A 25,123-nucleotide genomic window follows, 5' to 3' on the forward strand; every position below is an offset into this window, starting at 1 on the left:
CTTCTTGAATAATGCAGCTTGAAGTATGTATGTTGTGTGACTGCCATGGTGGAGAAGATGCTAAGTCAAAATCTGTGGAGGCTGAAATCCTTGATCTTGCCCCAGGACAGAAGCTGGCTGAGTAAATACATCGTTAGTGGGAGAGCTGGGGGATGGTTGGGTGGGGAGTAAATGATGATCATTGTAGATATGGCCTGAGGCTTGGCCTACACTTAAAAGTTAGGTTGAAATAGCTTTATTGATCGGGATATGAAAAAACCACACCCTTGACCGATGTAGCAGTGCCGACCTAACCCCCAGTGTAGATGCAGTTATGTCAACAGGATTGTGCTTCCATCAACATAGCGAGCTGTGTTCGGGGAGGTGGTGCTCCTGCACCGATGGAAAATCCCTTCCGTTGGTGTAGGTTACATCTGCACTGCAGGGTGGTGTCGGCATCGCTGTGCTTGGATCGTCTCCCGAGTGTGGATATACCCTTGGTGTTGAACAGAAAAACTTAAGCAAGGGGTTAAACAAATTGAAGTAATAAACAGTGTAAAGGTGATTGTAAGCTCTCTAGGGCTGGGACCTCTTTCTGTCATTTCCTAAGCCCCTCTGCATCGCTCTGGGGCTTGATTTCTCCTCTGGAACTCATCTACATGCCAAATTGCTCTAGCTTGACGTAAGCCCATGTCTACACACACACATTGTACCACTAGTGTAACTTCATCCGTCCTAGGGCTTGTGCCAGTAACACTGTATCAGCAGAAAAATCACCCCCTTCAGTGTATGGTTTTATCAGTATAAAAACGGTGTGTAACAATGCCTCGAGGGGTGTTTTAAACGGATTTAGTGAAACTAGTGCATGGATGCGCTTAGGGCTCGTCTGCATGAACGTTTAGTTTGCGACAAGCTGGCTTGTGAATCCACCCTGCACGAGCCTGCTGCGGACGAACTATCCGTGTGGTCCCTGCTCACGCAGTTCGACCAAGTGGCGCTCCATTTCTGTGCCGCAGTTTCCCTATCTGTGTGAACTTGGGGCGGGGGGCGGGGTGGGAATAATGACATTTACCCATTTTTTGTAACTTGTGCTGAGCTTTGCGGATAGAAAGCGCTCAGGGTTACTGTTAATCTTACTTGGCTTCCTTTGCTGTAATAATGATATTTCGCATTTACATGGGACCTTTCAGGTTCAAAGTGCTTTGCAAACTTTACCTAATTATGGCATAAATACTTGTTTATGCCTTTATCGCTTATTTCTGCCTCCTGGGCGCCTGCTCTCTAATCTTTCATGACCTCTGGAAAGCAGAGGCTATGCAGCTCTTGATCCAGAAAGCCTCCGTTCAGAACCTCACCTATGGCTTTCAACCTGCTCCTCCAGTCTTAGGCTGCAGCCACCTTTTGAGAAACTTGCCGGACTAGAACCTGGAGCACTCTTCTGTATGGGGATGCAACATATGTTACAGGCATGGTGGGTGATAACAGAGGCTCTGATCAGAGTCTCAATGTGCTAGGTACTGCGCATAACATAACTCAGTTGGCTTCAAGAGGCAGCTTTGGGTGAGGATGCTCTTAAATGGATTGTAAGCCTCATTTACATTGGTTTCGCTTGTTGAATTCACAGGGCACACCCCAAACTTTCTAACTAGTTTTTAACCAGTCTGTCCACCTAGTGGCTTGCAGTGTCTGAACTAAATCAGTTTTTAAACAGATTTTTAGTTGAACTGGTGCAATGTCTCTGTGTAAACAAGCCCTCAGACTGGTGGTGGGGGAAAGAAGGTGAGTGATTGTTAAATTTCAGACGAAATAATTCTGAACTCTAGGGAAGGTATATTAACTAGTTGCGCCCAGCAATACATCTCTTTAAAGTTCATTGCATTCTCTGGGCCCAGTCCTGCCACGTGCTCAACACATTTTCCAAATGGCTGACGGGATTATTAAAAAAGACTAGGAATCGAGCCTCCATGACCCCTTGGTGGCTTTGTAAACTTCAGCATAGAAGGTGGTTTTTAATTTATTTATTTTTTTGGATACTTAAAGTTAATAAACAGAGATATTTTATAGCACTGATTTTAGGCCTCGTTGAAACACAAGTGCGGTTTTCGTTATAAGGGTATTGTTAAACCAGCCCTAGTGTGGACACAGTTTTATCGATTATAAAGGTGCCTTGTACCGAAATAGCTCATTCTTATATAGGTATAAAGGACCCTAATACTGCAGTCCTACTGAAGTCAATGGGACTAATCACAAGCTAAGGTTAAGAACGTGCTTAAGTGCCTTGATGGACTAGAGCGAAAATACCATTGAATGCCCTAAAATAAATTTAGGGCTAGTCTACATGGGAAGCACTATATGGGTGCAACCACACTGATGCGCTGTGTAGCACATCTGGTGAAGACGCTCTGTGCCGACCACAGAGAGCTCTCCGTTGGCATAAGAAATCTACCTCCGCAAGAGGCGGTAGCTAAGTCGGGGGAGATGTCGGGGTGGGGACGGGGGTTAGACAATTGAAGGGTCAGGCAATAATATAATGACACTAGACATTGAGATTCGAAAAGCAAAAGCTTTATGACCATTAAAACACAAACTGTCAACATCACCTGTCAGAAGGTACAAAATATTTTTCTTAAATCAAACTCTAATAAGTTCTCAAGCAGCAGTTTTCTTATGTTGCCAGTCTGTAAATTTGAATGATTATCAATGAAAATATTTTTGCACTGATTTGTGTGTGTACGGGCGAAATTGACCTTTACCAGTAAAAATCTAATCCTTCCGCGTCTGGTTACAGGGACTCCTAAATATGTGGTGTAACTATTGTAGGTAAAAGAAAAAAAAGCTCCCAAATGCAATTTTATTCCCCCACACCCTTCTTTAAATTTACGGCATTGCTTTACCAAAATGTAAACCTACCTCTGTTTGTACTGAAACTAAGAACCAGACAGATAATTACAAAACTCCCCTGTGCATCATCCCTTAACGGTTTTACAGAGAGGCCATGAAACAAGCCCATGAGATAAAACTCCACATCCAAACCCATCATTTTCTCCATCCTTGGTTTTTCCAAATGGCCTGGCAGAAAGGTGGGCTATGCAGTCTGGGAGCGCCTACAGACCACAGCTGAGATTGGGGCCTTGTAGCCTTGGTTTCTGTACAAATGTGCTGTAGAAGACGGGGGAAAAATTTACAAAAGCACCTAAATGACATAGACTCATGGATGTTAAGGCCAGAAAGGATCGTCATGATCATCTAGTTTGACCTCCTGCATGGTGCAGGCCACAGAATCTCACCAACCCTCTCCTGCAATAGACCCCTAACGTCTGCCTGAGTTTCTGACATCCTCCAACCATGCTGCGCGTAAGTCCCATTGAAAGTCAACTCCCTTAGCCATGAGACTAAATTTTCTCTTGCTGGAATGCCCTGCCTTGTTCACTTCCAACTTCTGCAACATATGAGGCAGGGGTCTTACAGACAACAGCCTCCTTCACTACCCAACCCTGATTAACCCCCAGAGCTGGGCCAGTCTGTGCAATGAATTAACTGGGGTGTTGTGGAAAAAATAATATGTGATCATGTAATTAAAGACGTCCAGTCAGGTTTGGGAGCCAAGATTGGATGGCGCATGCACAGTGAAGACAGACTATCCAGATATTGTAGCTGTGAAAATCTCCCAAGTTCTATTGAGCATGTGAAAATTGCAGTTTTTATGAAGATTTATAACTGGGCCAAATGGGGAGGATTTTCAAGGGGACTGAAAAGACACATCCCTGACATCCGATGAAGTGAGCTGTAGCTCACGAAAGCTCATGCTCAAATAAATTGGTTAGTCTCTAAGGTGCCACAAGTACTCCTTTTCTTTTTATCCCTGACACAAAGGTCCAGCCACTGCTTCAAAGCATTGGTGTGCTCGACCTGTTCAAAGAAAAAGTGGCCAGCATTTTTAGCACTGGCGAAAGAAGGGGTATTTTTCCCGAGCCCCATTCTTGGAAACAGCTTAACCATTCTCGCTGAAAATCCCCCCCGAAAAGTCAGCCTGAGGCCGAGACACAGCCTGAGTGGTTGAAGTTTGACAAAGTTATAAGCCACAGAAAACAGGATCTTATAAGGGGAGACGTCTGCCTTGTTAACAGGTGGGGCTGGTGCCAACAACTATAATGTCGTAGCCCAGTCTCTGATCTGGGTTGGGACAATACACAATGGGAGCAGTGAGTCCGTTGTAAGGCCCGATCCCAAAATGACAGCTATTTCTTCCTAAACGGCAGCTTTCATTTTTGTTCCTATGATCAGTCCTGATCAACCTTCCCGTAACTTACAGACAAGAACATTTTACAGGCTGACTTGCTCCTGTGTCCACGCCAGGGATTACGTTGGTTTAAAAAAAAAAAAAAAATTGCAGCCCTAGCAGAAATACTTATCCTGGCATAAATCCGTGTGTAGACCAGGGCTTAGTCAAAGGTTTGCAAAAGGGCATGTGGACACTGTGATTTGGTTTAAAACAGGCTTATTTTGGCCCATTTGTAAAATGCTTTCTCTTCCGAGGAGGTGGTTCTGGGGGCCAGGGACCATTTGGAGACTTAAAATATCCCAGCTTCTCAAACTGCGTGTTTGCCAAGCCCCAGCTGGAGACTGACCCACTTTAAGGATTTGATCCTGTTTCTCTCTTAATCTTTTAATTGCAGCATTTGTTCCGCTCTGGCTCCTGAGACGAATGCGTTTTCTTTGCCTTAGGTGTTTTTTTTTTTCCCCCCTCTCGTTTTTTAAAGTCTGCTCTAACACAAGGTTCTGGGCATGCTCTGGCTTTGCAGTTGGCTGTGATCAGAAGAGGCTGTCCTCTAATGTGGAGAGGTAGGGAGCTGTTCGGAGTCCCACACCTTGGACGGGCCAAAGGGGAAATAAGGAAAGAAGGTGGAGTTAAGGATTCGTGGTACCAATGAGAAATCTGTCTCTGTTCTTGCTTTGGCCAATACCTTTCAAGATGCTGTAGGCCCTCCTTTCCTACTGTTGTCAAATCCTGCTGACCTCTACCTTGCAGAATCCGGCCCTGCTGTTAGCAACACTCATTCATAATCTGGAGTCTAGACTGCTGGAGGAAAGCTGGAAGAAGTCAGATGTCATTTGCTGTGACCCCTCTGATGGGTTATTGCAACAGGCTCTACCTGGGGGTATCTGCGGAAGTGGCCTGGAAGCTCTGGCTGATCCAGTTGTGGGTGGTGGGATGCTGACGTGAGTTGAATTTATGTTTGCGTTGCTGCACTGGCTGGTGCAAATTCAAGGGACTGTCTACTGTACATAAGGCCTGGAGGGGTCTAGAAACGGGCTATATTAAGGATCACCTTGCCATCTCTGACCCATGGCTCAGTGCTTAATTTGTAATTAAAGTGGTGCCGGGGCTCAAGCAAAGATTTACTTTCATAACTGACGCAGCGAGCCCAAAGCTGCTAGGGCTATGAACCGCCAAGCCCAGAGGTGCTGGGGCTTGGCCCTGGCCTGATTCCGCACTCACTCACCTTGGGGCAACCCACTGACATCAGTGGGTGGACAAACTCATGCACACCCACACATTTTCTTCCTTCCAAGAGGGAAGCTTGTGGGTGCTATAGGCAGAGCTCTCTTGGGCATCTCCAGGAAGCTGCAGTAGGTGTTTCTTTGCCACGCCCTTTCCCAACTGATAAAATCTTTGTTTCCCAGCTGCCTAGTAAATCTGAAGGCACATGTGGTTTGGCCTTTCTTAAGGGAATCTTGAATGTCACTCCTTAAAGCCTTGTAACGCGCCCAGATATCATGGTGATGGGCAAATCAGTTAAACGCGTGTAGTAATTATAATCTGGGTGATAGGCTGTTGGTGAAGGATGTTAGAAACCTGTAGCTCCATCTAACTCTATGGGCAGAGTAGGTAACATATAATGCATTTATAATTCTGAACCTTTATAACTTGTTTTAATTAAGTAGGTTAATGATCCCTATTTCACAGATATGAAAACTGAGGCTCACAGAGAGAACGTGACTAGCCCAAAGTCACAGTGTGAGTCAGTGGCAGAAATGGAACCCAGGAGTCCTGGCTCTCAGTTCCCTATTCTAGCACCAGATTCTTTGGAGGGCAGGACGTCAGAGAACTCCAAACACTCTTCATTTCATTCAAAGCAAATCGTTTTCTTTCTTAAGAATCATTGATGAAAAACATCTTTATTTCTGAAAAACTGAACTGTAATTTGCCTAAAAATAACTCTCTCTAAAACCAGGAAAAATAAAAAACCTCAAACAAGAAGCCTTAATTATACAACTAATAAGGGAAGATTGTATGATGCCCAGATGCAAGTATAACACAGAGATGGTGCGGGTGTGTCCGTAAGTGACTTCAGAGGATGCCAGTTTGCGTTAGGCAGTAAGTTCCCCTCTGAAAACTATGGCCTCATACTTGCATGATCCAGTTGATCTTGAAGGAATCTCAAAGCCTCTTCGTGCGCCAGGGTTTCATTTTTGTGCCTTGCCTGCGCTAGAAAAGTTTTGCTGGCATAGTTACACTGGCATAAGTCTACCGGCAAGCCATCCTAGTGTAGCTGCAGTTTATGCCGGCATAAAAATGCTTCACTTGTCATAGTTTATGCCACTTCCCTGAGAAACATAAGCTGTAGTGGCAAAAACACTTTTAGGTCCATATCAGTGCGCCTGTGCAAGGGCTTACACCGGTGTAGGCATGTAGTTTTCTTTTAAACTGATGCAGCTATGCCAGAATAAGCCCTAACGTAGATGCACTTATCCCACCATAAAAAAGATTTTTCCCACGACAGCTAATGTCTTTCAGGGAAACGGTGTAAGCAATTTCATGGTGGGAATGTGGTTGCCAGAGCCCCGTGGGCCAGAGATTTCTGCTGGGAATACCCCCGTACCTCACTGATGTGGGGATGGTCTTTACTGGGTTCAACAATGCAATTTATAGCTGAGAGCAAGGCAATAAATTGACTTTTCAGTGGATTCCATCGCACGTTGGTTTATAAAGGGGTCAGATAGCTAAAAAGTTGGCAGGTCAGAAACTCAAGAAGGAGTGAGGATGCTGATGCCCTGTCAAGGAGTATCTTAACTGAAATAAATGGTTGAAAGATAAGATCCACCGGTCGATATCAAAGCATCTTGGGAAAATAACATCCATTATCCATGAGACTGCGGACAGGGCACACTGCAGGAATGAAAATCAACCGAAATATAGCAACGCTGCAAGCTGTGTCGGGAGCGGGCTGTATGTAACTTTCGTCCATGCTTTTGAATGTAATAATGGAAGGAAAGTGATGCTATTCGGCTGGGATACTTTTGATCGAGCCCTTTCAGAGGACTCCGTAAGAGTTGCCAAGCCCATGTTTGAACTTCACGGCCCAATCCTATTATCGGGACAAGACAACAACAACTGTGTAAGCTATGCAGCATTTTTATGCAGGTATCAGCCACATCTACACTAGGAGGCTTTGCCAGATAGCTATGCCAGCAAACTCATCTAGTGTAGACAAGGTTGCACATAGCACTCTAAGGCCTGGTCAGTACTGGTGCTGAGAAAAGGAGTAATCACTCCCCTAACCGATGTCGTGTTGCCGGTATGAGTGTTAAGTGTAGAGCACACTACATTTTGCTTTGCTTTGATGACACCTGTATAAAGCTGTACACCCATATCCCTTACTGTGGCTGCAGTCATACCGGTTTAAAGATGTTTATACTGGTATACTAATCCTATACAGGAAGAGGAATAAGCCATACTGGTTTAAGTTCCTTTTGTGCTGGTAAACTGCATCCACAGCAGGGGTTGAACGATCATGTCTAAAAAAAAATCACAGCCCTAACCAAAATAGTTATCCTGGCATAAAATCTGTGTGTTGACTAGGTCTTCGTCACAGTGGTGCAAAAGGCTATTTGGACACCTTGATTTGGTTTAAAACAGGCTTATTTTGATTGACTTTGTCAGTTAGGAGCCGGTTTAAGCTAATCACAAAGTGGCTAATCTTAAAATGGAGTAAGCAAGGCCACACAAAGGTTTGCCCGGTTTAAAAACCTCACCTTTCGGTTAAGCTGGTGCAACTTTCTCATTTAGATGTGGCTTTTGTGTTTTGTGTGGCTTCTGCTGAGCACGGTTTGTCCTTGGCTGTGCCCTGTTTTCAGCCGCACCCATTGCGACACCTGTTGTTAGCAAGAGATAACTATCCTAGAGCAGAAGAGAGTTAAAATCTGCTTCCCTCCCACCTTGTTCCCCAATGTCACAGCCTAAGACATTGCATCAGGGCCACTGTAACAAGAGCAACCCGTCCCGCCCTACCCCAGTTACAACAGCATCATCTGATTGGCCAGGAGTCACCTGGGCCAGGCCTGTGGAATAATCTCGCCTTGCTCAGCTTCTCCATAGTAGTGTTGGCTCTGTAATCATGTCACGCCTGTGCCTGACTGTCAGCAGCTGTTCATCCAGGCTGCTGATCTCTATTGGTAGAGACTTTCCTGACAAGAGGGGAGCCCCACCCCATGGGCGCACTTGTGTGTATGTGGGGGGGGGGGGGCGATGCCAGATCTTTAGGGCTGGTGTGTTTGCTTTTGAGGGTGGGGAATCTGACACAGTTGAGACACGTGACTCTCAAGTATCTAGGCTGTGTCTGTAGGAAGCAGCAATTATTTTCTTCTTTAGGGGCGTGTGTGTCTGAGGGTATCCAATGGGGCAGGCAATAAACCCTTGCGCTTTACAGTAAAACATCGCATGCATCCCCCAGAGGGAGACCCATTCTCTTCCACCCTGGGGTAACGAGGGAAAGCATCCGCCAACAGCCGAGCTGAGACTGTATTATTGGTGAGATGGGCTATGCAGTACAGGTGCGAGATACCCGTCCCAGGACGTTCACCTTCTGACGCTGGAGTGCAACAGAAAACCAGTGAATGAGCCCTTGGAAGGGAGAGGAGCGAGGCAGCATGGGGAGATGGGTCAGGCCGCTTGGAGTTGACGCAGCCTTGTGGCTGAAGCTTTGGCCTCGCATTTGGGAGTCCTGGCTTCTATTCCCAGTCCAGCCACAGGCTCCCTGTGTAACTTTGAACACGTCACTTCCCCTATCTGTGCCACAGATCCCCACTGTGCATGTGGGGATAATACTGTTCCCTTTGTCTTGTCTAATTTAGATTGTAAGCTTTTTGGGGGCAAAGCCTGTCTCTTGCTGTACATAAGTACAGCACCTGGCATGATGGGGCCACGACCCTGGCTGCGGCCTCTAGCTGCTACTACGATACAAATACTAATAAGCCGACGTCCCTCAAAGCCAGGCCATGCAGAGGTCCAACAGCGCTGCCTTGCGCCTTTGAAAGTCCCACCCACGGGGTGCTTAGCATTGGCCTAACTCTGCTCCCTTTGGTGAAACTCCTGTTGAGTTAACGAGAGCAGCGCAAGGCCAGCGCTGGATGCTTTTGGAGCTCTTTACTCCTTGTGTTTGACACGGCCTTTGTTCCATGGCAGTCATAATGGGCTGCGTGCTAAGAGGTAGGACAGGAGTCGGAATGGTAACAAAGGGGCTGCAGCGTTACTCCTTTTAGGCAGCCTAGCTCCCGTCTTTCCCAATTTTTACTGACACTTGAACAGGCAGCTCTCTGGTTCAGCCATTTGCAAATCATTCAGGGACGCATCAGCTTCTAGGAGAGGTGTCGGCCCCCCTGCAACTTACTGTAGTACTGAACCCAAGTACAGCCTGGGGGGATGCATCTTGTTTCCTCCGTGGACCAGTCAGTACATGTTTCCTGGCTGCTCCCTGAGAATGAGCTCTAAGGGATGGATCTTTGAGAGCTCTGCTCCCATCTGCACCAGACTAAGTGGTCAGAGTGCGGCACACTTGAAAATCTGACTGTGCCTTTTTTTAAAAGGCCTGTGTCCATGAGTTACAATAAGCCAGACCCTCAACTCCTGGTGACCATGCAGGATCGGCCCCAGACTCTGGGCCTGAGTAATAGGATGGAAAAGTCTGCATAAGTTTGCTTTTTTTAAAACCAAGTCGAGTGTGTGACATGAACCATATTAACAATCCCACCTTGACTTTAATGGTATTCTGCCTGTTTCTCTGCAGCTCAATTTGTAGCTGCTGCTGTAGGTCAGTAGTGACCCCTGTGCTCTTTACATTGGCTGCCTAAAAAAATATTCTACATTGCACTTGCACTGGGGCTTTTTATCCCAGGATCTCAAAGCGCTTCACAAAGGTGGGTCAGTATCATTATCACTGAGAATAGAAGCCCCCGGCTGCCAGCTCCCTGTTACCCCTGCCTTTCCCAGTGCTGGGGGTAGAACCCAGGGGCTTTTCGGTAGAACCCAGGGGCTTTTCGGATTCTGTTTAGATTCTTACATTGTGGTATCTGAGCGACGGCTTATCTGCTGCATCTGGCAGGCTCATAGTTCTGCCCTTAAGGTGGCAGAATAGTTTTAAAGGTCCAGGCCGCACTAAAGACATCCTCCTTGAGCCTCGTTCTAACAGGTGCCTACGCTTTGGGTACCAAGCTGCTGTCTCTTAAAATTCTGCCATTGTACCTCTGGCTAGCAAGGGAGGGTAAGACCGTAGAGGGAGGAATTGCTTCCCTTCTCCAGCCTGGAGCAGTGTTATGGCCAGCTGTGGTAATGCTGCCTGCAGTTAAAGTCACCTGATACTCTTCATACGTCCCTGATTTCAGTTGCTTTTTAACTTTGCCATTCAGGCTGCAATTTTCCTTGGGGGGTGTCAGCTTTTCTGAAAAGGTGAAGCAAAAATCTTCCAGCTTTTTCCGAGAAGGAGGTTGGCCAAAACAATATATTACTCCCTCTATTAAATTCTGACAGCCGTTTCGCTGAAAGGCTCTAGTCCCTCCGAGCTTTGTAACAGGGACCTGAATTTTGGCAGGAGGGTCACCCTGGTATCAGGAGTGTGCCTTTTACCTGTGCACCCTTAATTTGGCCCTCTTGTGTGTATACCTCCTGATACAGTCTTTAGTCACGTGAGCCCACATACTTCTACTTCCACAGGGTTCCTGCCTCTTTCCTGGCATGAGATGAATGGTGCTCACATCAGAGATGTGTAGTGAGGAGCTGAGAGGTGAAGTGAGTTGCCCATCGTCTAGACTAGAGCCAGCGCTGGGAACAGAACCCAGGTGTCTTAGAAGAACATTATTATTTATTTGCATCGTGGTAACACCTTGTTAAGCATAAAGTAATAGGGATAGTTTGGGGGCCAGACCCCCCTGGTGCCAAGCGTTGTACAAACACAGAAAAAAAAATCCAGTCCCCACCCAAGGAGCTTGCAATAGACGTGTGTGATTGGCATTTACACCGGGGTGCCATGCACAGCCAGAGGAGCGTAACAGTGCTGCTGTGTGACTGAGGATCCCTGCCTACGGGTCATTTGCTTATTGGATCAAGTGACATCTCTGCTGCTGCATTCCCACCCCCCCCCCCCCACCCCCCATCTCTTCTCTGCAAAGCATGCACCTTTTGCAGCGTGGCCATGAGGCCTGAGAGAAGGCCCTGGGATTTCCCTCCTGCCCCCGCCCCCCCCGGCATTGTCAAAATGGCGCAGAGTCGTCCAGAGTGCCTCACAGGATCAAATTGCTCTGAACGAGTTGGGCAGCTTGGCACAGCCGACACCTCGACCATCAGCACCCCCCTCTCAGTGGACACCTCTCGCCTCCTTCCCTCTGACTCCATACGCCTCAGGGCCCGGGGCGGGGCGGGCTCTCTTCACTGCTAGAATGGCCAGTGCTGGGAGGGGAGGGGAGGCTGCTAGCCAGCTGCGTGCGCTAGGCAGCGGATGGAAGTTTCAATTAGGAGTACTCACTGCGCTCTGACTTGGCCACCGGGGGTGCGGGAGGAGGGCATAGAGAGGGGCAGGGGAATGCTGATCCAATGGAACGGGGATGGAATTACCCTCCCTGCGTCGAACTCGCCTATAATTATGGTTTCAAGGAGCCATGTCGTCTTGGAAATCTGCTTCAGCAGCAGAGTTTATGCTTCAATGGACTATGACTTTCCATCCCTCAGGATGGGGTAGGGGTAAGGAGGGGGTGGAATTGCTTTGAAAAACCCCTATTGTTTGGAGCTTATTGCTAATGTACCTGCTGGATTCTACGTGTACTCCTAGTGCCTAGGAGTGAGGGGGATTGGGGAGTTTCTTGATTAGCTATGGTTTTTTTGTTTTTTTTTTGTGACTGACAATGCACAAAGGCACAAAGAGGTGAGAACTGGCTGTTCCTGTGGTTTTGTATTTAGCTTGTGGCGTCTTCCTAAGCCAGCGTTGTGGCTCTTCTCTCCCCCCTCCCCCCTGCCTTGATAATATGCCCGATTTGGCTTCCCTCTGAACTTAATGTTTTCTTTTTTTCTTCTTTTAATTTGGAATAAAACCCAAACTTTCCCTGTTACTTTATGCTTAATAAGGACATTCGGCCCTAGGGCATCCTGGGACTGCTGCCCCAATGTTAATTGATCCTCACGATCGCCGTGGGAAAGGGGGATGTCTTACTATCCTCCTCCTAGTATACAAGGGGTGGAAAATGCAGGGGGATAGGACTGAGGCTCAGAGGAAAAGCGTCTTGCCCAAATAGCTCGTCTGTCAGAGCCCACTTAGGAACGAGGACACATCTATGCTACAGCAACAAAGGAGTGTTTCCATTGATGGAGCATGTCTTCAGTACACTTTGACCAAGTCCTGCTTGTGTGCCTTTGTAGTTCTCCTGCCATATCAGTCCATGCTTGGCATGGTTCTGTTGGAGATCCCACTCTAGGTGTCACGCTGTCTTCCAGTGCTCTGGGGCTTGCACTAGTTTTCTCACCTCCAGCAAGCCCTGCCACTCCAACCAGAGCCAGAGTTTCTCAGCTCTGCCCAGATTATGATACTTTTGGTTCTGCTGTTTGTCTCCCAGGTCTGCCAGTTGCTGTTCGACTTGCTCTGTGATGCTTGGGGCTCTGGTACGCAAGTGTGACCTTGCTGTGATGCATCCATATAGAGAGTGTGAATATAATGTAACTAAAATATGCTTCATGCAAAAGGTCTCTTGTAAGGTATCATTACAAAGCTTATAATTTACTGAGTGTGGTCATCCTATTTGTATAAATGCATCACTCTTGTATCTGAAACTAGAAAAATAAAATAAAACACGCCAGTCTAAGTCCAGTACAGTAATAAAAACTGAATACAGATAAGGGTGCTGGAGTCCTAAGCTGGCAGGGCAGGAAAGCAAGAGCAGAAGTAGTCTGGGCACATCAGGTGGCAGCTCCCAGGCAGTTTCTGTGATCCAACCCATCACAGTGGCGTAGTCGGCAGGATCTGTGCACAGCTGATTGCTTTGAGATACTGGTAGTGATTTGTAAGTGAGTCTTAATTGTGGTGGCTGGAGAATAGACAAAGTGGTTACTGATTTGTTATTTTCTGTTTGCTTATTTTGGGTAAGGGAAGTAGGGACAGAAAAGGAAGCGAAATAAGTTAGAGGGAAGATCAGAAGAAGCTAAAACTGCACAGGTTGCAAATTGCTCACAAAGGCTGAACACTGGGCACTGGGAAAGTCTCTGTTAACTAAGAAGCCCCTGAGCTGAGTGCATCTCAGTGTCAGTGAACTGCAGATGGATATGGCCCAACCTCTGTGTCTGTGCTGAAGCTGACTGGAGTGTCTTAACTTAGCAAGACAGGAGTGGAGGGGTGCCTGTTCTGGCAGGAGGGGGTTCTCTGTGGTATCCCAGCTCGAGTGATGGCCTAACGGGAAGACAAATGGAAATTGATGTGCAGTTTGCCCGGGAAAAGGCTGCTCTGGAAAACAAGAAGGCTGCTCACCAGCAAACCCTGGACTTAAAAGACAAAGCAAATCGAGACCCAGAAGCATGAATGGGCTGTAATGGAGTGGAAGAGGTGCACAGAGACATGTGTCCTGGAGCTGGAAGTTGGGGTCCTGGCGACTGCTGCAGTGGGAACAAACCCCAAGGCCTCTGTAGCTGGAAGCAAGCCCAACTTGAGTGAAGTGGAGGGTGGCGGGGGGGATTTTGCTGGCCAGTGAAGGGTCTGTCATTGCTGGTAGCTGTGAGCCCGCAGCTGGATCAGGGTCTCTTTCCCTTTTGGGGGACACAGGAGTGTCTTCCCCAGAGGGGAGCCCAAAGAGGAATTTTAGGTATACTGCCTCCGTCATGGTCAGTGTCCAAGTCCCTGGCAGTAAGTTCAGGAGGAGGGTGTGACACACTCTATAGAGAGAGTGTGAATATAATGTAACTAAAATATGCTTCATGCGTAAGGTCTCTTGTAAGGTATCATTATAAAGCTTATAATCTACTGAGTGTGGTTATCCTATTTGTAGAAATGTATCACTCTTGTATCTGAAACGAGAAATATGAAATCTAACTCAGAGGGCCTACTGTAGTTATGCAAAGTGTGGGCCATTAATGGTGGTTTGGAATCTTGATGGCTCCCAATAACCAGGACAATTGACTGTGGATGGCTCTGTTTGCAGGCAGGCCTTCCTGTGAGTCAGGCTCTGAGGAATGAAGGCTTGGAGTCTCACAGGACATGTGATCATGTCACCTGAACTGGAATCCATCTTTAACCTGGTGCTTTTCCACTGAGACGGAAGGGTGGGAACCCAGAGGGACAAAGGATTCCCGCCTTATGCAAAAGATATATAAGTGGGTGGAACAGAACAAGGGGGGCAGCCATCATGGGGAATCCCCTAGCTACCATCTGAGCTGGAACAAGGGCTGTACCGGGGAAAGGATTGTGCCCAGACTAGGAAGGTGTCCAGCTCCAGTCTGTGAAAGAAACTTATTGAAACATCTTTAAGGGTGAGATTTTATCTGTATTCAGTTTTTATTACTGTACTAGACTTAGATTGGCGTGTTTTATTTTATTTTGCTTGGTAATTCACTTTGTTCTGTCTGTTACTACTTGGAACCACTTAACATCCTACTTTCTGTATTTAATAAAATCACTTTTTACTTATTCATTAACCCAGAGTATGTATTAATATTTGGGCGGGGGAATGGGGGGGCAAACAGCTGTGCATATCTCTCTATCAGTGTTATAGAGGGCGAACAATTTATGAGTTTACCCTCTATAAGCTTTATACAGGGTAAAACAGATTTATTTAGGGTTTGGACCCCATTGGGAGTTGGGCATCTGAGTGTTAAAGACAGGCACACTTCTGTAAGCTGCTTTCAGTTAAGCCTACGGCTGTTAGGGAACATGGTTTGGACCTGGGTCTGGGTTTGCAGCAGGCTAGCGGGTCTGGCTCAAAACAGGCAGGGTGCTGGTGTCCTATGCTGGCAGGGCAGGAAAGCAGGAGCAGACGTAGTCTTGGCACATCAGGTGGCAGCCCCAGGGGGTTTCTGTGATCCAACCCCTCACACTTGCGTAATCCCGTTAGGTGTGATTGGTGACAGGAGGTGGTGGTGGTGGCAACAACTGATGGCAACGTGGTTTTATTACGGGGCCTATTTAGTGAACCTCCCTCCGTATCAAGTGGCGCTTGAAGGTGGAATAGTTTGTTGCGGGGAGAGATTCATAGCTACTCATGTGAATTTAGATTCAGCCCTCTTTGTTGGACCATTTAGGAATGCAAGAATTGCCAGACTGGATGGGACCCATGGTCCATGTTGCCAGGATATTATCTCTGACAGTGGCCAGTACCTGCTGCTTTGGAGGAAGGTGGACAGTCATGTAATAACCTCCCCAAAATGTCTTTCAGACCTCCATCAAATTAGGCCTCGGCTATGCACGGTTTTTGTACCAGTGTAACTGTGCTGTTTGGCGGTGTGACTTTTTTTTGTATTGGAAGACTTACACTAGTACAATTCTTAGTATGAATACAGTTCTGTTGGTATAAAGATGCCTCATACTGGCATAATTTATTCTCTTTCCCACATAGGAATAAGCTGTACTGGTATAAGGATCTTTGTACCAGTATAACTGCATCCCCATAAAGAGGGTCATATTGCTGTAGTTAAACCCGTACAACCTTTTTTGTGTGTAGACAAGGTCTCAGTAGTTGACCGATTCCCTGAAGCAGAAAAACTTTATCTTGCTGCATAAATATGTATCCTGTCCTTTGGGGCAGACCCAGGGTATGTCTGTTCTCCTGCCTCTACAGTGCTGCTGTATTTCCGTAGCATAGACACTTCCTGTGTTGACAGAAAGGGTTCTTCCATCAGCGTTTCCGTCTCCAAGAGGTGGTAACAAGGTTGACGGAAGAATCCTTCCGTTGATCTAGCACCAGGAGTAAGGGCGACCTAACTATTGTGCGCAGGGGTGTGAAATTTTTTAGCTAGGTTGATCTAAGTTTTAACTGTAGACTAGGCCCAGTGCCCATTGAAATCACTGAAAAGGCTCCGATTGACTTACTAGTTTTTGGATCAGGTCCTGTGTGTTCCTTTTCTGCATGCATTTGAGTGCTCAAGCATGGATGCTCTCACAAGTTGAACTTTTAGCTCTGGTTTTTGCTGAAAATGAATTTTGAACCTTATATTAGAATTTTATTAAATTTTGAGGGTTGCCTTGGTGGTTGGTTGCATAAATCATCCGGTCGGCCAATAGGCACAATACCCTATGACTTGGGTAACTAATCAGCATCATGGGGATTTTAAATACTCTCAGCAAACTCAAAGCTGGATAGGTTTGGCAAGCCGGTCAATTGACCGGTCCAATAATCTCAGATGACGGGTCAATTGACACCTATTATTTGACCAACGTCAAATATTCCAGCAAGAATGTCCTGATGTAGGCGGCAGCTTACGTTTTTGATTGCATCATGGTGCCATCTGTCATCAGGCCTTCTTAAATAGCTTGATCACGCTGCGACAGGTTAATGCCGCCTGATGGGGAAAAAAGGTGAACTAATTGAACATTGAACAGTGGCTGGAATCTTCAACAAGAAACGTGTGTATATATATAAAAATCTCTTTATTTGTATACCTGGCCATCAACCCACATGGCGGTTTACAAAGCACATTAAACAACTTAAGGACAAGGTCCCTTCCTCAAAGAGCTTACAGTCTAACCGACTAACGGAAGGGAGTGGGGAGGGGGAAGGAGGGTTCACAGTCATTAAACCTCCTCCCCCAACACAATGAGAAGAGATGCACAACCCTTAAGCTGCTTGGAGATCTGGCCTGCTGCCTGCCTCAGATAAGTGCATTTAAAAATGACTTTGCTTTTATAGGTGCTATGTGTTTGTATCATTTTGCTTTTCTTTTGTAACATGGATAACGTTCACCGTTAAATGCTGACTGAACATTGCTAAATAGGTAAGAATAATAATTATCCTTTTTTTTTTTGAACTTCATTTCAAATTTTTGCATTTTTCTGAGTTGAAATAACTCATTTCAACAGCTTTTTTTTTTTTTTCATTAGACGTAAGTAGCTATCTAAGGGTCATTCTGCTGGAGACCATAAAAACTTACTCCTTTTTTAAAACCTGTTGTTACTGATCTAATAGTGCTTTAAAATATGTGACCATTTTTGACATTATTTGGCCAGTCAGTTGACCAGTTATTTTTGGATAGGTCAAATGCCCAACCCTTGACCTGCAGTCTCAGAGATGTTTCAGGAAGTAACTAATCAGTTTCCAGTAACCAATAAACTGGATAATATTGCCACCTCTTGGACAGCCAAAAATGAAATGGATCAAATTATTTGCCATGAATTATTTGATTGTCTTTATTCTCAGTCAGTGTTTGGACAGTCTACGGAGTAGAACTGGAGGAGGCGGGTGCAGCAGTGAAATGGTAAATTCGAACTTCAATGTCCTAGAAGTCGGGAGGCCTTTGCTTAGATCTGGATCTGTGTTTCATTGGGTCTGTTAAATCCATGTGGACAAACGCGTCCGAGGCATCTCTGGGCTGTTCAGGATACTGCAGCGGCCTGGGCCAATGAAAGAGTCTCGCTAGTTGGCTTACACAGTTTCATGGGTCTTATGCAGCTTTTCATGCATAGCTTTCAGTGTGCTTTACAAAGGAGGTCAGTATCATTACCCCCACTTTTCAGATGGAGAAACTGAGGCACGGCGGTGAAACAGCTTGCCCAAGGCCCATGGCAGGACAGTGGCAGACAATACCATTGACATTCTTTGTTCAGGAGGGGGCCAGGCCTGAAGGGAGGGTCCCATGGGGAGCTGGCGACGAGATGCCCAAGGTTGGAGGGAGAAGCGCGGGGGGAGCTAGTATTGGGGGGTAGGAACTACTCCAGATGAATTGGAGGAAGGAGCTTCAGAAGTGACACTTACATGAGTCTCTCTGTAACTGTGCCTGGCTCTCCCCTTGTTCTCTCTTAAAATCGAACTTGGGCATTTAAATAGAAATGAAAACCACGTATAGCTTTGCACCTTTATTCTACCTGCCCTTGCACATGGTGGCCCAGGAGCTGCTTGACTTAGCTAACTTTTCTTGGAAAATACAAGTGTCTCTTCTGCTTCCTATGGCTGCTCCAGTCACTTAGCTTCTTCCCTGTTTCCATTCACTCCCTAGCCTCAACCACCTCTCCAGATAGCCTGAGAGAGCGTGCGGTCTGATGCTGGATGCATAGAGGAGGGGGAAGTTGGCCCACCTGGACCTACGCAGATCTTGCTGTTCTCAGATGCAAGTGATAGCACGTTTGGCAAAGAGGGAGAGGCTTCTGGCAAAGGCGTGGGTATCGCTGGGGTTGCTTTTGGCTTGCAGGAGAGCCCCAAGTGGATTTTCAGGGTTAAGCTACTAGCTGAAGAATTCATAAGAAATAGGGAAGTGAAAAGCTGACCCAGAACTCTCACTAGCAGCTAGAGCAGGGGGCTGAGTTGGGTCCTGGTTCTGTTTCCAACTTCACTGCTGACACTACAAATTACTTAGCAGTTTGTTCCCATTGAATTTCATCTGCCATCCTGTTGCTTGTTTGCCCAGTTTGGTTCAATCCCTCTGAAGTTCCTAGCAATCGTCTCCTCTGGTCTTGACTGACCTAAATAATTTTGGATCATTTAGCAAATTTTGCCATTTTTTTTCTCCCCCCACCACCACTCCCAGTTCACCAAATTCTGTAAAACAACACCAGGATTAATTGAGTTAAATCAACGGTGATTTAAAACACCACTTTTAATAATGATTTAAATCAACAAACAGGAAACCTTGGTTTAAATAATTGATTTCAATCAGGTTTTGTCTTTGCACTTTAGTTATTGTCTTAAAGAAAAGACGATTCTCATTGGTTGGTAACCATTAAAACATTGATTGGCAACTAAATAAAGACTCTACACTAAACCCAGTGGTACTTTTTGCTAACCGGGAGTTTATGCTCTTTCTAGTCACGCTTACTTAAGCAAGTATGTAGCTTAACTTACATTTATTCAGATTCTTATATGTACATTTTTTCTTACATTGGAAAATGGTGAATGACGCATTTCTGATTTTACTAGATTAATTTTTTGCTTGTGATTTGTGTCAAGCTCTGTTTGGTTTAAATTGATTTAAAGTGCACAAAAATAGCATTTTAAATTTTTTGTGTTAAATAAAACTACCTTAAATGTGCTGGATATACGAGGGAAAAAAGGTTTATCAAAACATGTTTTGCATTTAAAACTAATTGATTTATTAGACTGCTTATCTGTCTATGTAGCTAAACTATCTGCAAGTTAATGAATTGAACTGATTGTTTTTGGTCACCTTGTCCTTCAAGATTTTAGAGCTCATAGATCTCATCCTCTCACAACTAGTTTTTATTCATAGATTGGAAGAGGAAAACAAGCTTTCCTGTCTTTTCAACTCCCAACTGGTTTCTTAACTTTGAATGAACTAGTCATTCAGGGTGGATTGATTTAAATCACCAAGTGGAAAGCCTTGGTTTAAATAATTGATTTTAATCAACTTCTCCATTTTGTACTTCAGTTATTTTCTAAAGAATGGTGCATTCTCACTGGTTGATATAACCATTAAAACATGTTGATTTACGAAGAAATAGAGCTTTTACACTAGATTTGATATAACGTTTTTGCTCCCTAAGGGGGCACATTATAACTAGGCATTTATTAAAGCAATTATATGGCTTAAATGGTTTAGGTTCTTATTAATTTAATTGTATATTTTTAGTATCTTAGAAAATGCCGAATGATCTATTGCTTATTCACTAGATAATTAATGTTTTGTTCATGGTTTGTGTCAAGCCTGCTGGTAACCTGAATTTACTTATATATACACAGAGCAGCATATAACATTTATTTTTATTATAGCAAACAAGCCCTTGGTACAGTACTTGATGCATTGTGCCATAAAGCTTGACCTCAAAAGTTCGATGTTACCCCCCCCCCCCGCCTTAATTCTTTCTTTATATAGAAAAGCAGCCTTTAACTTAAAGTTTTGGATAGAGACTCAGGGATCCAGCATATTTATATTTTTACTTAAATGTTTTATGAGATTCTGAAAAGTTAAGGCCTTAACATATTTGGTATTACATTCAGATTTTATTTTAAATGGGTTTATTTTTAAAAAGAAAAAACTTCTTATTTAAATAACGTCAAAAATTCAATTACAATTTTTTAAAAATTTGTTTTTTTTAAAAATCCATTTTTATCCACCTGTAGGCATTGAACTGAACTAGTTGAATAAACTGAAATGAAGAAAAGCCAGAAGTAGCTCCTAGGAGCCCTGACTCTATTCTGGTACCCTCTCGACTGGACGTGGAGCCATTCTCATCAGCTGGTGGTTTCATTGGGTGAATCTCACTCCAGTGTCTGCATCACGCTGGGCACTAACTGGGCTCCCTGGCTGGCAGAGAGACCCAGCACAGAGTGCGCCGTGAGGGCTGGGACGCTTTCTCCAGAGCCAGGGTGCTGTGGCTTTGTCTACACTAAATGCGTTGCGATGGTTTAACTGAAGCAAGCTGAACTGATTCTTCTTTTAAGCCAGGGTTAAACTGACTCGAGTTCATCTGCAGTCGGGGTTTGCACCAGTTTAGCCAGATCAAACAGCTTTATTACAGTAGAGCCTGTCAAGCCCAGCTGTGCATTGCATGCGCTTCGCCCCTGCACCGATGAATTTACAATCTCAACCGATGAGACAGACAAAGGGTGGGAGAGGAAACTGAGAGAGGAAGTGACTTACCCAAGGTCACGCAGCAGGTCAGTGGCAGACCTGGGACTAGAACTCAGGTCTAGGTCAGTGGTTAGGGCCTCTTGTTTAGTAACTTCTCTAGCCTAGACCAGGCCTGTGCGTGTACTGCTGTTTGCGCTGTCCATGCGTTATAGATGCACAGAAGACATTGCTTGGGAGCTGTCAGACCAGCACCGCTGACCAGCCCAGGCCCCCCCCCCCCGCCCCCTTCAGTGTTTCTCTTTACTTGTGCTTTGATCAGTGGGCCCTTCACCTTGACAGTCCTGGGAGTGTGCCATCCACTCATGCAGGAATGTTGCCAGGTGGCTTTGCTTTCTTATCACGGCTGTGACTCCTCCGAGACGATGCCAGGTGTAACTTCATATTTGGGAGGTACAAGCATGTTCAGTTGAGATTTACCCCAGCATTACATGCCGTGGGAACAGGCGCCATGGAAATATCGTAGATTGGTCTCCGTCCCTTCATCTGTAAGCAGAGGATGCTTCTTCCCACCTACTCCAGAGCAGTAGGTCACATTCTCCTCCTCTTCCCGGTATGAACCTCTCTGTAGTTCTCCTCCCCTTTTTCCCCAATGGAACGTTTTACTGCCCTACAACTGCTGCCGAAGCAGAAATAGTTTTTCCCGTGCATACTTGGTGCCTTCTGCATGCAGTTAGCACACTCTGCGGACGGCAGCCGGATTCCATCTGCTGCTGATCATGAGCAAAAGTTTAAAGGTTGGGCCTTTGTATTTTGTCTGGGCCAAAAAAAAATGTTCAAGACCGTGCCAAATTGGAAATGGAGTTTAACAGTCGTGTCGACTTGAGGCGCGGTGTGAGCAGGCTGCAGGGGGATGGATCCTGGGGATTTGCTCCACCAATCTGGCACAAAACTTGGCAGTGGCTTCTTGTTTTCATGTGTCTGTGCACACGTCCCAAAGAGCATTATAATGCCAGTCCTTGCTTTGGCCTTGCAGAGTACAGAGCCCAGGAGCCAAATCTCTGTGTGCATGTATTAAAATATACATACGGTGTGCCTGGCTCTTAGTTACGTTTTGGTCCCTGTAGGCTGCCCTAGCAATGTACAGGGGCTTTCAAGTGGGCAGAACTGGCTCCCTGAGAGTCCCGCACATGCCGGCCCCTTGCACAGCCCGTGTGGAGCCGGCATGCGAGCTCTGCTCCGGACCTGTGCCCAGTCCCTGGGGGGGCCGATCGGGGAAGTGGCCAGAGCGTGCTGCACTGTTGCTCTTCTCAGCTTCCCAGCGACGGTAGTAGAAGCAAAGAGCAAGTTCGCGTGGCCCTGCGGCTGCTTTTCACAACACGAGCCAGGCAGACCCCTGCATGGTTCTGGCCTCCAGGGAGAGCAAAGGTGGCTTGCAGGCATCTTCACGCCCCGCCCTGACCTCTCTGCCACTCACTGCCCACGCACAAGAATTGAGCGGCTGAGCATCAGGCCTCGTTGGATTTACCTAGGCTGTGTGTTTTCTAGGGAGGAGCTGAGAACTCTGCAGCAGCGTCCAGACCTACCGAGTTTCATTAGTTCTTCCCCAGCCCTTCCCCCTTTTCTGGCTTTCATTTTTAAGTGTGGACTTAGCCTGGCGAGAAAGGAAGGAATTTGCTGCCTGCCTCAGTGAGATGGTTGCAGTCTGACTCATGCGTGTTTGGTGGTGGTGTTGCTTATTCGATAAAGGTATGCGTGCGGGAGAACGGGCTTGATCCTGCCTCATGGAGGGTGTGCGTGTGGGTGGGTGTGTGCCCGTTAGCGTGCCGTGCAACGCACGGAGGCGGTGCGCATTTTCAGAAGGGCGCCCAAAGGATTTAGGAGCTTAGGGAGGAGAGTCTCAAAAGCATCTAAAACGGTTAGTGGGATGCGGGGAAAACCCAGGGCGTGTCCTGATGGGAGCGCTGCAGCCGTTCTGTTACCCCTGCTAAGCAGCAGGTGGGCAGCTTGATTGGCAGGGTTAGGCCCTTCCGTATGCAGGGTTTTAGACTGTAAGCTCTTTGGGGATCTCTGATGCTTATTGGATGTCCGTACAGCACCTAGCACCGTGCCACCTGCAGGCGCCCTTCAGGTGCCGACCTGGTAGACACGCCATGACTGCCTCTCTCAGACGCAGCTCTCCCATCCGCTGTCTTTCTGGTCCAGAGCAGACTGACGTCGGTGGGATCCTCTCGGTGGGCTTTGGATCAGGCCCCAAGGGAGCAGGCACGCAGATGGCTCCGCGGCACTTGGAGAGATCCACTTAGTGCTGTGGCTTGCGTCTCTGCTCTTGCTCGCACTCGCGGGCAGCGCCCCTCCCTGACAGCGGTGCAGGGGCTTGGCAGCGGGATCAAGGCCTGAGGCTGCGTGGATAAGTGCTTGGGGAAGCCACCAAAGTTCAGACTGGACCTGTAGTTTGCCCCCTACCCCCGCTGTGCAGGTGGGCACTTGTGGAACCTGTCACCGGCCCCACCTCGTCCCCCTGCTCATGTGTGCTCATGGGACCCATGGTGTCCTCTCCTGCACCATCACCCCCGCTCCCCCCCCATCGCACCCCATTGCAAGGGTGTGCTCCCGATGCAGTGTCCCGTTCCAGGGTCACACGTGTTCTGTTACAGTCCAGTCGCGTATCGTACCCAAAGGTGAAGATGTTTTGTCCCAGTGAGTACAGCTTGCATTTCCTTATCCTCCTCCTCTGTGCACAAAGCAGTCGAAGGAATCTGGTCCAAACTTTCTGATTATGTTCACTCTGAGCCAGACCCCGAGGCTGGAAAACTCCAGCCCGAAAGCGGGGTCGTAACGGAGACCACTCAGCGCCCTTTTCTGGAGCTGTCGCTGCCTGAGTCCGCCATAACAGTCTTGCTCCTTTTTAAATTGTCCTACCCTGGAGCGGACTAGATGGGTTGGGCAAGGGGTGGGAGAGGGAAGGGGCGTCGCTCTTGGGGCTTGGGAGGGAAGGATCAGCTGCTGAGAAGGTGATCAGTATGCAGATGCGTGGGGAAGGGAGTCAGAGGGAATTTGGCCCCGATCTTGCAAAGACAGAAGCACCTACTTCGCTTTCTACAAGTGACTCTAATGCATAAAATTTAAGCACTTGCCTGAGTCTTTGCAGTACCAGGGCCTGTGTGAGGCTCTGAAGGTAGCTGTACCCCTCTGGCTGTTGAATGCCCTGCAGGAAACGATTTTGGTGGGACTTGGCCCCTAGTGGACACCTTTTGGCATCCCCCTTGGCACTGTCAGCTTGAATGCAGAGGTCAAGAGCTGAATTGGCTACAGAGGGGGAGCTCCCCTTCCGCTCCTCGAAGGAGTCCTGTTGGGTCACTGAGGGTATGTCTGCAGCCCCTCCCAGCCCAGGTCGGCAGACTCTGGCTGGTGGGTAAAAAGCACTTTGAAGCAGCAGCTCTGGCTCTGAAGCCTAAGGCTAGCCGCGCATCTGCCTCTTCCTGTCTGTCCGTCCCCTCTCCTGAGTGCTGAGTATGTTTACAGCTGCGTCATCCATTACACCTCTGTCTCTTTTCTCTATTTGTCTCCTCTCCCCCCCCCCACGCACTCCCAATGCTGTCCTCTGGACCATGCGCCATCTTTACCACCGTCCTTGTCTTTGGTGTCAATTTCTGTCTTCCCTCCTGGGCAACAGGCCAGCCAGTAAAAAGCACTCTCACCTGCCCAGGTAAGATGGGGCTGGGGGCGGGCTGACAGAATCGCATACTTGGCGATGCACTCGCTTTGTCGAAGCCCCTGCGTGCAAAGTGAAGGTGGAGATGGTGTCACTCAGCTCTCATGTAAATGTCCTCGTGGCCTTTCTTCTGCCATTTTATATTGTCCACAAAAAAAAACCCAATGACCCCCCCAACCTGGCTGGCTCAAGGGGGCCAGGGAAGATAAAACGGGGTTTTTCACCTCTTGTGTCCTGGTACTAATGTGGCATCAGATCAGGAGAACTGGCTGGCCCCGGGGATATTGGGGAATGGAATATGGGGCCTTCCCCCATAGGATCCTGTAGGGTGCTGTCTCCACTATGCCACCAGGCTCTAGAAGATCAGGAAATCAGATATGGGGCCTTTCCCCTATAGGGCCCTGGTTCCAATACCAGATTTGGGGGAAATGGCTGTCTTGGGAGGTGCG

At 47.1% G+C, this 25,123-nt stretch overlaps 1 protein-coding gene across 5 annotated transcripts in view; it reads left to right on the forward strand.

Moving 5' to 3' along the window:
- The window catches only part of ARHGEF11 (Rho guanine nucleotide exchange factor 11), an 85,752-nt gene that overhangs the window by 15,543 nt on the left and 45,086 nt on the right, over positions 1 to 25,123 (forward strand). For 4 of the 5 annotated variants that reach the window (XM_073323600.1, XM_073323609.1, XM_073323610.1 and 1 more), the window contains exon 2: positions 24,636 to 24,668. The exons of the other annotated variant lie outside the window; for it this stretch is intronic. In XM_073323600.1, coding sequence (XP_073179701.1) covers positions 24,636 to 24,668 — 33 coding nt within the window. The remainder of the gene's footprint in view (positions 1 to 24,635; positions 24,669 to 25,123) is intronic. 5 annotated transcript variants of the gene reach the window in all.

The sequence above is a fragment of the Lepidochelys kempii genome, chromosome 24 (assembly GCF_965140265.1).
Source record: "Lepidochelys kempii isolate rLepKem1 chromosome 24, rLepKem1.hap2, whole genome shotgun sequence".
NCBI lineage: Eukaryota > Metazoa > Chordata > Testudines > Cheloniidae > Lepidochelys > Lepidochelys kempii.